At 44.4% G+C, this 13794-nt stretch overlaps 1 protein-coding gene across 1 annotated transcript in view; it reads left to right on the plus strand.

The window, feature by feature from the left end:
* Window positions 1–13794, plus strand: part of CDH13 (cadherin 13) — a 668836-nt gene that overhangs the window by 446878 nt on the left and 208164 nt on the right. The window contains exon 6 of the mRNA XM_082269695.1: window positions 9735–9875. Coding sequence (XP_082125821.1) covers window positions 9735–9875 — 141 coding nt within the window. The remainder of the gene's footprint in view (window positions 1–9734; window positions 9876–13794) is intronic.

The raw sequence follows: 13794 nt of genomic DNA on the forward strand, positions 1-13794 counted from the left end.
AGCAATCCAGCGAGTTGGAAGTGTTCATCTTGTGGAGTCTGTGGGGAGTGAAATAGGCTCTAAGGATTATTTTAAACTGGACAAGACTTAAGCCCCATACACGCAGCGATTATCGGCCGACCGATCGTCCGTCTTTTGTTCAGATTTGTGTTGTGTTGGTTGGAATGTGCCTAGACTGCACACGTATTTTCTCGCCCAACAAAATTCTACTTCAGAAGTGATGTCATGTGTTGGGTTGCTTTCCTTGTGTTCTTTCTTCTCTAAGCATGCCCAGACTTGCTCATCAGATTTTTCCCTGTCGAAATCTGTACTGACTGCACGAAAATCGGCCGTTGTGTTGACGGCCAACAAAAATCTTATAGTCTGCACACCAGATTTTTTTCGGCCGAAAAATCGGAGACGGTTGTCGGAAGCATCATACTAACAAGCCGAAAATCGGCAGATCGGACGTTGGCCGAAAATTCCCTGCCAATTTTCGACACGTGTGTACGGGGCTTTAGGTCCTGAAGGGAAGATCCCAGATATCATCCCAATCTTCGTTATCTAATTCTGCAAATGTCCTGTTGCCAGCAGGACCGAAGCCCTTCCAAGGGAGATAGAGACACAAAACCGAAATGAGAATAGAAATGAGAGGAGTATACAAGACTCACCCCAGCTCTACTGCCATATGAATGATGTTAAGACAGAGTGCCGGTGCTCAGGCCAACCAGTCCACTGTAGATAAATCCAAAAAAAAGCCGGAAACTCTGTGCTTCTTCTTAAAAGAGCCTTTATTGATGCACAACAGCAAATACATGCTATGAGGAAGGCTGCGACCGAAAGGCGTTAGCATCAATGGACATTGTGTTTGCTGTTGTGCATCAATAAAGGCTCTTTTAAGAAGAAGCACAGAGTTGCCAGCTTTTGTTGGATTTATCTAGAGATGAGAAGAGGGCTTCTCCTCACACTCTGAGCGGAGCACCTGTTCCAACTCCAATTGGTGGGGGATATATTCTTGGCACACTTTGGGCCCCTTAGTACCAATTGAGCATGGTTTAAACACCACGGCCTACCTGAGTATTGTTGGGGACCATGCCCATCCCTTTATGACTACAGTGTACCCATCTTCTGATGGCTCCTTCCAGCAGGATAATGCACCATGTCACAAAGCTCCAATCATCTCACCACTGGTTTCTTCAGCATGACAATGAGGTCACTGTCCCAGTGCCATCTTAAGAGCATTAAAGGGCCCCGGGCAATGCAGTGCACTGGGGCCCCGCCTACACAATCACCCACCAGAATAAAAATGCAAATTATGGATAAGGCGATATTTATTGGTACAGCAGTGCCAGGCTAATGACAGCTTCCAAGTTGGGCGGCTGGGTCCGGAGAACACACACGGAAGGGAGTCAGACTTGACTGTCCTGTGTGCACCTGTTTCTGTGGAGGTGGACAGGCATTCCTGCAGTTGTGGTCTCCCCCTCCATGGCCCAAGTGGCCTGACAGCAGCGCAGGGCCGACAGGTGCTTGCCACCTGCTAAGTTCAGCGGCGGGATGCACACAGGAATCAGGACTAATGCTTGGCTGGGGTTGGGTCGCTGGGCAGGTGGGGCCCCCGGGCAACTGCCTAGCATGCCCATTCGGTAAGATGGCCCTGCACTGTCCTCCAATGGCCTCCACACTCACCAAATCCGGTCACTGTACTCCAATGGCCTCCACACTCACCAGATCCGGTGACTGTACTCCAATTGCCTCCACACTCACCAGATCCAGTGCCTGTACCCCAATAGCCTTCAGACTCACCAGATCCGGTGCCTGTACTCCAATGGCCTCCACACTCACCAGATTCGGTCACTGCACTCCATTGGCCTCCACACTCACCAGATCCGGTCACTGTACTCCAATGGCCTCCACACTCACCACATCTCATCCAATAGAGCACCTTTGTGATGTGGTGGAATGGGAAATTGGCATCATGGATGTGCAGCCAAAAAAATTGGAAGCAACTGCGTGATGCTATCATGTCACTATGGAGCAAAATCTCGTTGGAGGAACGTTTCCAACACCTTGTTGTATCTATGCCACCAAGAATGGAGGCAAAATTGGGTCCAACCCGCTACTAGCAAGGTGTACCTAATAAAGTGGGCGGTGAGTGTAGTTTTGCCTTTATAAGTCAAGGAGCCGGCACCATACACGTGATAAAAAGTACCGTAGCTGTATAAATTATAAGGTTGGCAGTTCTCAGGATTCTTTTCAAACATTTTATGAATTAATCATACCTTCCTCATGGCTTATAAATTGAAGCAAAAAAAAAGACATTTTTATTTCATCCCACAAAAAGAAGGCAAACTTTTCTTCTATTTTATTTTGTTACATTTTAGTTTTTTCTTTTTTTCTCTTTTCTTTTTTTTTCTGGAATGTTCTTAAGCAGCAGCAGGGAGAGATCGATGTGCCTCCCACACGCAGTTTTACAAGTTTGTCTTCTGGCGACCTCCGAAAATCTTCTCACACCTGTGAAACATTCATGAAAAGAATGCTTTGTGCTCAGCGGCTTGCGGGAATGGCGGCCCTCCAGAGAGCTTCGGGTGGTAAAGTGGCGCTCATGCCGTCACACGAGCGTCTGTAGAGGAAGGAAGGAGTAATCCGTCTCGGACAAAAGACGAGGGGGAGACGGACGGTTAGAGGGCACCTGTATTGTGCCGCAATATTTGTAGTTTCTGCAGTTGGAGAGTTTTCTTTCTAGACAAAACAAGCGCGCGTCGCTCCGCAGGCGCACACAACCCCTGCTGGGGAATGGAACTAATGTAGCCTTGATGTCTTCGTTGTAATTTGAAAACTAATGTTTTGGAATAGCTGAGAAAGCAGATTCTTATAAAGTTACCAAGCATGAACTGTCTCCATAGAACTTTTTTTTTCTTTTTTATGAAACTAGTTTCTCAGAAAACAAGTAGCGCTACTATTAGCCTGGCTTAAAAACACCAGTGTGAGAAGCCTCTGATTATTATTAATATTATTATACAGGATTTATATGGCGCCAACAGTTTGCGCAGCGCTTTACAATATGAGGGAAGAACAATACAGTTACAATACAATTCAATACAGGAGGAATTAGAGGGCCCTGCTCCTTAGAGCTTACAATCTAGAAGGGGGGGGGGGGGGGTCAAGTGAAACAAAAGGCAATAACTGTGGGGGATGAGCTGATGGAAAAAATAGAAATACGGTTGTTGGGTGTGGGTAGGATAGGCTTCTCTGAAGAGGAGGGTTATCAGGGATCGTCTAAAAGCTAATAGAGTAGGAGATAACCGGACAGATTGGGGTAATGAGTTCCATAGGATTGGAGAGGCTCTGGGAAAGTCCTCGAGGTGAGCATGGGAGGAGGTTTTGAGAGGAACGAAGAGAGCGATTAGGTTGGTATGTTGAGACTAGGCTAGTAATGCAGCCGGGGGCTAAATTGTGGATGGCTTTGTGAGTTGTTTTTAATATTTTGAACTTAATTTGTTGGGTGAGAGGAAGCCAGTGGAGAGATTGGCAGAGAGGGGTAGCAGACACTGAGCGATTGTTAAGGTGGATGAGTATGGCAGCAGCATTCATGATGGATTGAAGGGTGGAGAGCCTATGTAGAGGTAAGTCAATGAGAAGGGATTGCAATAGCCAAGGCACGAGATGACCATGGACTGAACTAGGAGCTTTGGTTAGAAAGAGGCGTATTTTGGAGATGTTGCGGAGGTTGAGGCGGCAAGATTTGGACAGTGATTGGATGTGGGGCTTGAAGGAGAGTTCAGAGTCCAGGACTACACCTAGGACCTTGGCATGCAGGGATGGGCTGATAGTTGTGCCATCAATTTTGACAGACCGATCGGGGGAAGGGGCAAGTGGTGGAGGAAAAATTATAAGCTCGGTTTTGGATAGATTGAGTTTGAGGAAGTGGTGTGACATCCTGATGTAAGCTGATGTTCTCGGATACCTGGGAACATATTATTTCCTGGGCAATGGGAACAAAGAATCAGACTCCTATTAATGCTTTACTGTCCCAAGTCTTGGCATTATGCTTTTTAGTGACCCAGGAGTCACTAAAAAGGACCCAGCACCAGGTACCTCTTGGTATGGAGGTGTCAACTCTGAAAACAGGAGTACTAAAATATTACCCATACGCATTGATCCTTAGGCTGTGCCTCACAAGTAACCCTCCTGAACCCTAAAATGAATCCCTAACCCTAAATTACCCAACCCTTTTCAACACTTAACTCTCCCAAACCCTAAAATGTAACTCTCCTCCTAAATTACCCCTCCCTCCTCAACATTTACCCTCCTGAATCCTAGAATTAAACTCTACCTCTAAATGATCATTCCCACCCTACAGAACCCTAAAATTAAGCCCTACCCCTACATTATCCAACCCTCCCCAACACCTAACCCTCTAGAACCCTGAAATAAAATGCTACCCCTAAAATACCCCTCCCTCTCCAACACTTAACCCTCCTGAACAAAAAAAAAAAAAAATAACTCTACACTTGAATTACCCCTCCCTTTCCAACACCTAATCCTCCCAAACTCTGACAATAAACTCTACCCCTAAATTACCCCTCCCTCTTGTAGACATAACCTTCCTGAACCCTGCACTTAAACTCTAGCCCTAAATTACCCCTTCCTCCCCAACATTTACCCCTCCTGAATTCTAAAATTAAACACTACCCATAAATGACTCTTCCCTCCCCAACATTTAACCCTCCCGACCCCTAAAATATAATATTGCTTTTAAATGACCCCTTTCTTCTCAACACTTAACCTTCTTGGACCCTAAAATGACACCCTAGCACTAAATGACCCCTCTCTCCCCAACATTTACCCTCCTGAACCCTAAAATTATAGTCTACCCCTAAAGTACCCCTCACTCTTCTACATGTTACCCCCTGAACCCTGAAATTAAACCCTGCCCCTAAATTACCCCTCCCTCCCCAACACTTAACTCTCTCAAGCCCTAAAACTAAACATTACCTCTAAATTACCCCTGCTTCCTAACACTTAACATTCCTGAACCCTGCAGTTAAACCTTAGCCCTAAATTGCCCTTCCCTCCTCAACGCTTAACCTTCCAGAACCCTGAAATTGAATCCTTACCCCTAAATGACCCATCCCTCCTCAATACTTAGCCCTCCAGAACCCTAAAATCAAACCTTAACCATAAATTACCCCTCAACAGCACTTAACCCTCCTGAACCCAAAATCAAATCTAACCCCTAATTTAATCAAGTATCACAGCCCATCTATAAAATACTTATCCCTCTCAAACCATAACCCTAAACCTAACCCCTAAACTAACAAGTATTACAACATTCATCCCCAACAGCCCTTAAGGATGAACTCCATCTTTCCCTTCAGTCTTGCGTAGTTGTACGGGCTCCTTTCCTGGACTGAAATGGCTTAGTCTGATTTCACTGCACACTGTAGAAGTAGAAGCTGCAGCAAGTCAGATAGAGCCCCGCCCCATTTCCTGGCTGGAGGACACGCAGCATCTTCCCCAGCCTGACTGTCCCTGAACCACCATTATTTTTCATTGAATTTAAGTTTCATTGGATTTAAGTCCTTTTAGTCATGGAGGCTCAGCATCACACATGGGCATTACCTCTCTATTTGTCTTGGTGACTATTGTGGCTGGAGCAGAGAATGATGGGAAATCCAAATTTTTACAGTTCACAGCAGAAAATGATGTCAAGCAAACCGTGTCTAAGCAGACCACATGACAAAATGTGAGGGTAATTTCAGTAAAGGCAAAATCTTTCATTTTGCACCAAAATCAGCTCATCGGTACTTATGAAGACTTATCTCTATTTACCAAACTGACTGAGATTAGACCTGTCTGCATTCTACATCAGGAGGTTTTTACTGAAGCTTGAGGTTTGGAATGAACTTGAGTTCAACCACAAGGGATTAGCTTAAGGTTCAACTGGGGGTACCAGGGAAAACATTGAGGTCCGGATTGAACATGAGTTCAACCACCAGGAATGAGACTGAGGTTCAGATTGAACATGAGTTCAGCCACAAGGGATAAGCTTGTGGTTCAGATTCAGCATGAGTTCAACCACCAGGGAGAAGCTTGAGGTTTAGACTGAACATGAGTTCAACCACCAGGAATAAGACTGAGGTTCGGATTGAACATGAGCTCAGCCACCAGGGATAAGCTTGAGGTTCAGATTGAACATGAGTTCAACCATCAGGGATAAACTTGAGGTTTGGAATAAACATAAGTTCAGCCACAAGAGATAAGATTGAGGTTCAGACTGAACATGAATTTAGACACCAGAGATATGATTGAGGTTAGGATTGAACATGAGTTCAACCACCAGGAATGAGACTGAGGTTCAGATTGAACATGAGTTCAGCCACAAGGGATAAGCTTGTGGTTCAGATTCAGCATGAGTTCAACCACCAGGGAGAAGCTTGAGGTTTAGACTGAACATGAGTTCAACCACCAGGAATAAGACTGAGGTTCGGATTGAACATGAGCTCAGCCACCAGGGATAAGCTTGAGGTTCAGATTGAACATGAGTTCAACCATCAGGGATAAACTTGAGGTTTGGAATAAACATAAGTTCAGCCACAAGAGATAAGATTGAGGTTCAGACTGAACATGAATTTAGACACCAGAGATATGATTGAGGTTAGGATTGAACATGAGTTCAACCACCGGGGATAAGATTAACGTTCGGATTAAACATGAGTTCAACCAACAGGGAATAGCTTGAGGTTCAGATTGAACATGAATTTAAACACCAGGATAAGATTGAGGTTTGGATTGAGCATGCATTAAACCACCAGGGATTAGATGGAGGTTTGGATTGAACATGAGTTCAGCCACAAGGGATAAGGTTCAGACTGAACATGAATTTAGACACCAGGGATATGATTGAGGTTAAGATTGAGCATGAGTTCAACCACCAGGGATTAGATTGAGGTTTAGACTGAACATGAGTTCAACCATCAGGGATAAAACTTAGGTTGGGATTCATTCAACATGAGTTCAACCACCAGGGATAAGCTTGAAGATCAGCTTGAGCATAAATTCAACCACCAGGGATAAGATTAACGTTCCGATTAAACATGAGTTCAACCAACAGGGAATAGCTTGAGGTTCGGATTGAACATGAATTTAAACACCAGGATAAAATTGAGGTTTGGATTGAACATGAGTTCAACTATCAGGGATAAACTTGAGGTTTTGAATTAACATGAGTTCAACCATCAGGGATAAGATTGAGTTTTGGAATAGACATGAGTTCAGCCACCAGGGATAAGCTTGAGGCTCAGACTTAACATGAATTTAGACACCAGGGATAAGATTAAGTTTAAGATTGAGCATTAATTCAACCACCAGGGATTAGATTGAGGTTTGGATGGAACATGAGTTCAACCACCAGGGATAAGATTAACGTTCGGATTAAACATGAGTTCAACCAACAGGAAATAGCTTGAGGTTCGGATTGAACATGAATTTAAACACCAGGATAAGATTGAGGTTTGGATTGAGCATGCATTAAACCACCAGGGATTAGATTGAGGTTTGGATTAAACATGAGTTCAACCATCAGGGATAAACTTGAGGTTTTGAATTAACATGAGTTCAGCCACCAGGGATACGCTTGAGGTTCAGACTGAACATGAATTTAGACACCAGGGATATGATTGAGGTTAAGATTGAGCATGAGTTCAACCACCAGGAATTAGATTGAGGTTTGGATTGAACACGAGTTCAACCATTAGGGATAAGATTGAGGTTTGGAATAAACATGAGTTCAACCACCAGGGATAAGCTTGAGGTTGGGATTCATTCAACATGACTTAAACCAGCAGGGATAAGCTTGAAGATAAGCTTGAGCATGAGTTCAACCACCAGGGATAAGATTAACGTTCGGATTAAACATGAGTTCAACCAACAGGGAATAGCTTGAGGTTCGGATTGAACATGAATTTTAACACCAGGATAAGATTGAGGTTTGGATTGAGCATGCATTAAACCACAGGGGATTAGATTGAGGTTTGGATTGAACATGAGTTCAACCATCAGGGATAAACTTGAGGTTTGGAATAAACATGAGTTCAGCCACTAGGGATAAGCTTGAGGTTCAGACTGAACATGAATTTAGACACCAGGGATATGATTGAGGTTAAGATTGAGCATGAGTTCAACCACCAGGGATTAGATTGAGGTTTAGACTGAACATGAGTTCAACCACCAGGGATAAGCTTGAAGATCAGCTTGAGCATGAGTTCAACCACCAGGGATAAGATTAACGTTCGGATTAAACATGAGTTCAACCAACAGGGAATAGCTTGAGGTTTGGATTGAACATGAATTTAAACACCAGGATAAGATTGAGGTTCGGATTGAGCATGCATTAAACCACCAGGGATTAGATTGAGGTTTGGATTGAACATGAGTTCAACCATCAGGGATAAACTTGAGGTTTGGAATAAACATGAGTTCAGCCACCAGGGATAAGCTTGAGGTTCAGACTGAACATGAATTTAGACACCAGGGATATGATTGAGGTTAACATTGAGCATGAGTTCAACCACCAGGGATTAGATTGAGGTTTAGACTGAACATGAGTTCAACCACCAGGAATAAGACTGAGGTTCGGATTGAACATGAGTTCAGCCACCAGGGATAAGCTTGAGGTTGGGATTCATTCAACATGAGTTCAACCACCAGGGATAAGCTTGAAGATCAGCTTGAGCATGAGTTCAACCACCAGGGATAAGATTAACGTTCGGATTAAACATGAGTTCAACCAACAGGGAATAGCTTGAGGTTCGTATTGAACATGAATTTAAACATCAGGATAAGATTGAGGTTTGGATTGAGCATGCATTAAACCACCGGGGATTAGATTGAGGTTTGGATTGAACTTGAGTTCAACCACCAGGGATAAGATTAACGTTCGGATTAAACATGAGTTCAGCCACCAGGGATAAGCTTGAGGTTCAGACTGAACATGAATTTAGACACCAGGGATATGATTGAGGTTAAGATTGAGCATGAGTTCAACCACCAGGGATAAGATTAACGTTCGGATTAAACATGAGTTCAGCCACCAGGGATAAGCTTGAGGTTCAGACTGAACATGAATTTAGACACCAGGGATATGATTGAGGTTAAGATTGAGCATGAGTTCAACCACCGGGGATTAGATTGAGGTTTGGATTGAACATGAGTTCAGCCATCAGGGATAAGATCGAGGTTTGGAATAAACATGAGCTCAGCCACCAGGGATAAACTTGAGGTTCAGATTGAACATTCATTTAAACACCATGGATTAGATTGAGGTTTGGATTAAACATGAGTTCAACCTGAACTCAGCCTGTTCACAGTTTGTCAAATGGAAGAACAAAATTGTTATATTTGGCCAGTTTGTCCACCCAAATCCAGGGGTTAGCAGACTTTTTGCTGGGTCTGAGAAACCTCTTGAGAAGACAATTTACCCCGGTTTGTTCACACCTACCGTATCTACCACAAAACTTATTACGTTAAAAATGTGGTTCACTTCAGATGTCAGTTTTCAGTATAGGCTTTAACGGATTGCTGGTCAGTATTGGACAATTCAGGAGTAATTAGCTCACGCTGGGGGTCATATTGGGTTTTATATTTATTGCAGCGCTAAGGAAACATTTTGAATAGTGTTATAAAAAAAAAAATGCCACTTGCAGGATATTTACGATGAATAAACAATGATCTCCTATTTTTTCTTTTTCTATTAGACATTAATAGCCCCGCAGTATGAATTAATAGTGGAGGCCAAAGACATGGCCGGGATGGATGTTGGATTAATCGGCACGGCCACCGCAACCATTGTCATCGATGACAAGAATGACCACCCACCAGAGTTCACAAAGAAAGAGGTAAGCCCTGTTTATATTTGAATTTAAAGTTACAACCTTTTTTCTCTTTATAATCAGTATGTTGTGAATATTTTAAACATATTTGCTTCTAGAAAAGCCTTAGAATTCCTGTTTTCTTTTGGTGGAAATGCACTCCCTGGGCTCCAGTGCTATTTGTTTGAGTACATGAGGAACAGTGATAACCTCTATTGCAAACAGGCCTAAAGTCCAACTCTGGGCACAAGAAAAAAACAACAAAAAAATAAATACCCTTGTGGTGCCCCCCCCCCCCCCCCCCCATAAAGACACTACAAGGGTTGAATGCTTGTTAAAGGACAAGTACAGGGAAAGCTTGTTTGGCTGTACTTCTCCTGTGGATCACAGGACTGCAGTTCGTTCTGCACTCGTGTGACCCATTTTCAGCAGAGAGCTGGATGAAGCCCACTGTTGGCTGACGTCACAGAGCAGGTCCAGGCTTGGGAAATATCATGGCAATATGGTCAGGATCCGCCAATAACCCTGGACTAGCACCTGGCTCAGCCTCAAGCAAGCCGCTCAGAGCCTGAGCTGGCTGCTCCTGCCCTCTCCATAGCCCAGCGCTCCAGCAAGCATGGCGATGGGGGCACAGCAGAGAGCAGTGGCTGACAGTCACCAGCTCTCTGCTCACAGAGCTCTGAGAACTTAGTGAGTCTTAGAGCGGGCGATGAACAGATGCAGTATCTGGTGTGCAGTCATGTTGGAACAGGGAGGGGCCGTCCCCAAACTGTTCCCACAAATTTGGGAGCATGAAATTGTCCAAAATGTCTTGGTATGCTAATGCCTTAAAAGTTCCCTTCACTGGAACTAAGGGGCCAAGCCCAATCCCTGAAAAACAACCCCACACCATAATCCCCCCTCCACCAAATGATTTGGACCAGTGCACAAAGCAAGGTCTATAAAGACATGGATGAGTGAGTTTGGGGTGGAGGAACTCTTAAGGCGTTGGCATACCAAGACATTTTAGACAATTTCATGCTCCCAACTTTGTGGGAACAGTTTGGGGACGGCCCCTTCCTATTCCAACATGACTGCAAAGCAAGGTCCATAAAGACATAGATGAGCAAGTTTGGTGTAGAGGAACTTGTTTGGTCTTCACAAAGTCCTGACCTCAACCTGATAGAACATATTTGGGATGAATTAGAGCAGAGACTGCGAGCCAGACCTTCTCGTCCAACATCAGTACCTGACCTCACAAAAGCGCTTCTGGAAGAATGGTCAAACATTCCCATAGACACTCTCCTAAACCCTGTGGACAGCCTTCCCAGAAGAGTTGAAGCCAACTGCGGCCGGTCCATAAGGGGCGCAGGTTGCCGCCTTCTAATCTCCATGTGGGGTCCCAGATTCATAGGTTTCTATGAGTTCTTTTTTTTTTTTTTTAAAGCACATGTTTAGAGCCGGAGTCTCTAAATGGCTTCAAAAAGGTTGGGCTCAGGGCGCAGAGCACTGTGACCCGGAGCCAATCACATGTGACATTATCAAATCAATAAAATCTGGCTTCTCCTCCCAGCCAATTAGGACAGGAGGCGGATCTTAAAACCGGTTTAGCAAGGAGAAGAAGCTGAGGAAGCTGTAACCTGGATGGGTTAAGTGCCGACCTGGCAGGAGGGATTGTTTGCTCCCCCCCCCCCCAAAAAGAAGGAAAAATGGAGCACCAGCCGCCACTGGTTGAAGCTGTTATAGCTGCAAAGGGTGGGCCAACTCAATATTGAACCCTACGGACTAAGACTGGAATGCCATTAAAGTTCATGTGTGTGTAAAGGCAGGCGTCCCAATACTTTTGACAATATAGTGTATATTGCAGAGGAGAGGGGGTTCGGGGAGCTATAAAGGATCTGGGGGGGGGGGGGGGGGGTGAGGGTCCACTTTAAAAAGAGCGATGTATTTAATCAAGAGGCGATATTCTCAATCTTCAGATGTGCTAAAAGCACAGAAATCCGAATTACCATTCATATCTATTGGTGCGAAAACACGACGAGGCGCCACAGATACAGCTGGAGAAGGTGACGGCGCATTAATGTGAAATGCTGTCATAGAAGAAAATATTTCATGCTGTCATTTAAAGTGTGTATGACGCCTACAACACACAATGTATCAATTCATTTCCTGTCCATTAGACATACTATGGTAAATAACTTGACAGATCGTATCATTAAAAAAAAAGGGAAAGAAAAGGATGGGGCTTTTGTATGCAAGATCGTATCATTCTGGAATAGATGGGGTTAAAAAAATAAAAATAAAAACTCATCCGCAGTGCATTAAAGTGTATCTAAACCCAAGAACAAAACTATAGTATCTGGCATCTTACAGTCTATAGATGTGGTGGTTGCATTCGTTTTGTTTTTCAGAAACATTTTCAGCAAGTACAGAATTACCTGTTGATCCTGCCATAAATGTTGTAGCCTCGTTACTTCCTTTTATTTATTTTTTATTACATTTTTAATTACACTTTAAGTAAATACAGAATCAAAGATGTTATAAACAATATTCAAAAATATGCAAACCATTATCAGAATAGCAAAATCAATACTTTCTGACGTAATGTTTTGCAACGATCTCCATTTTATTATACAGGATCTCTGCTAAAAATAAATATATAATATTTGGGGGGTGTTAAGTAATATTCTAGCAAAAAAATACTGATTTTAAAGAGGAGTTCCACCCAAAAATGGAACTTCCGCTATTTTGCTTCCTCCCCCCCCCCCCCCCCCCGGTGCCACATTTGCCACCTTTCAGGGGGGAGGGGGGAACGGTACCCGTTTTTGACAGGTACCCTTCCCCACTTCCGGGACATGGCACCACGACCGTCTGTCTCGGAATTTCAGGCCCCCTCCTCTTTCCCCCACCGTCGAGCCATTAGAAATGCGCAGCGCGCTTCGCGCATGCGCAGTAGGGACCCGGCAGTGAAGCCGCAAGACATCGCTGGACTCCAGGACAGGTAAGTGTCCTAATATTAAAAGTCAGCAGCTACAGTATGTGTACAGTGTGTGTAGCTGCTGACTCTTCATTTTTGGAGGGGAAGGCGGAGCTCCGCTTTAACTTGTAAGCAACAAGTGTCAGAAATAGGCCTGGTCCTTAAGCACCTGTTTACTCCCCTTAGGCTCCATTCAAACCTGAGCGTATCGTTTCCAGCTACAGTAGGTCCCACAGCATAAATAGATCCTCCCCAGCAACATTTGACCCCCCAGCAACATTAGCTTTCTCTAACATGTAGGCCCCACAGCAAAAATATATCCCCCCTGGAAACAATAGACCCCCAGTAACGATATCTTTCCCCAGCAACAGTAGGTCTCACGGCACAAATCGATTCTCCCAGAAACAATAGAACCCCCTTCAACAATATCTTTCCCCAGCAACAGTAGATCCCACAGTAAAAATAGATCCCCCTAGCAACAATAGACCCTTTACCAGCAACAATAGATCCCCCAGCGACAAAAGATCCTCCCAAGCAATGACAGATCCCCCAGCAGAGAGCAACAATAGACCCCCCCACCAGCATCAATACACCCCCCTCTGCAAATTATCCCCACTCCCCCCACAACAGTTGATCCCCCACCAGCACCAATACACCCCCCTCTGCAAATTATCCCCACTCCCCCCACAACAGTTGATCCCCCCCCCCCCAGCAACAGTAGAGCCTTCCGGCAACACTACACCTCCCAGCAACAATAGATGCCCTCAGTGACCAGCATTAATTGACCCTCTAGCACACCCCAACACCCCTTGCCATTACATACATTCAATGCTGGGGGTGCCGGAACTACGTATCACCACACTCCCACTCAGAAAAAGCCCTGCTTAGTATGCATGCAATTGAATAAAAATATATATCTGATGCTAGATCCAATTTCCCGGCCATATAAACATGGTGTACACTGCAAGCGTCTCCTCTTCCAACCAATTA

The sequence above is a fragment of the Pelophylax lessonae genome, assembly GCF_965119305.1.
Source record: "Pelophylax lessonae genome assembly, chromosome: 10".
NCBI lineage: Eukaryota > Metazoa > Chordata > Amphibia > Anura > Ranidae > Pelophylax > Pelophylax lessonae.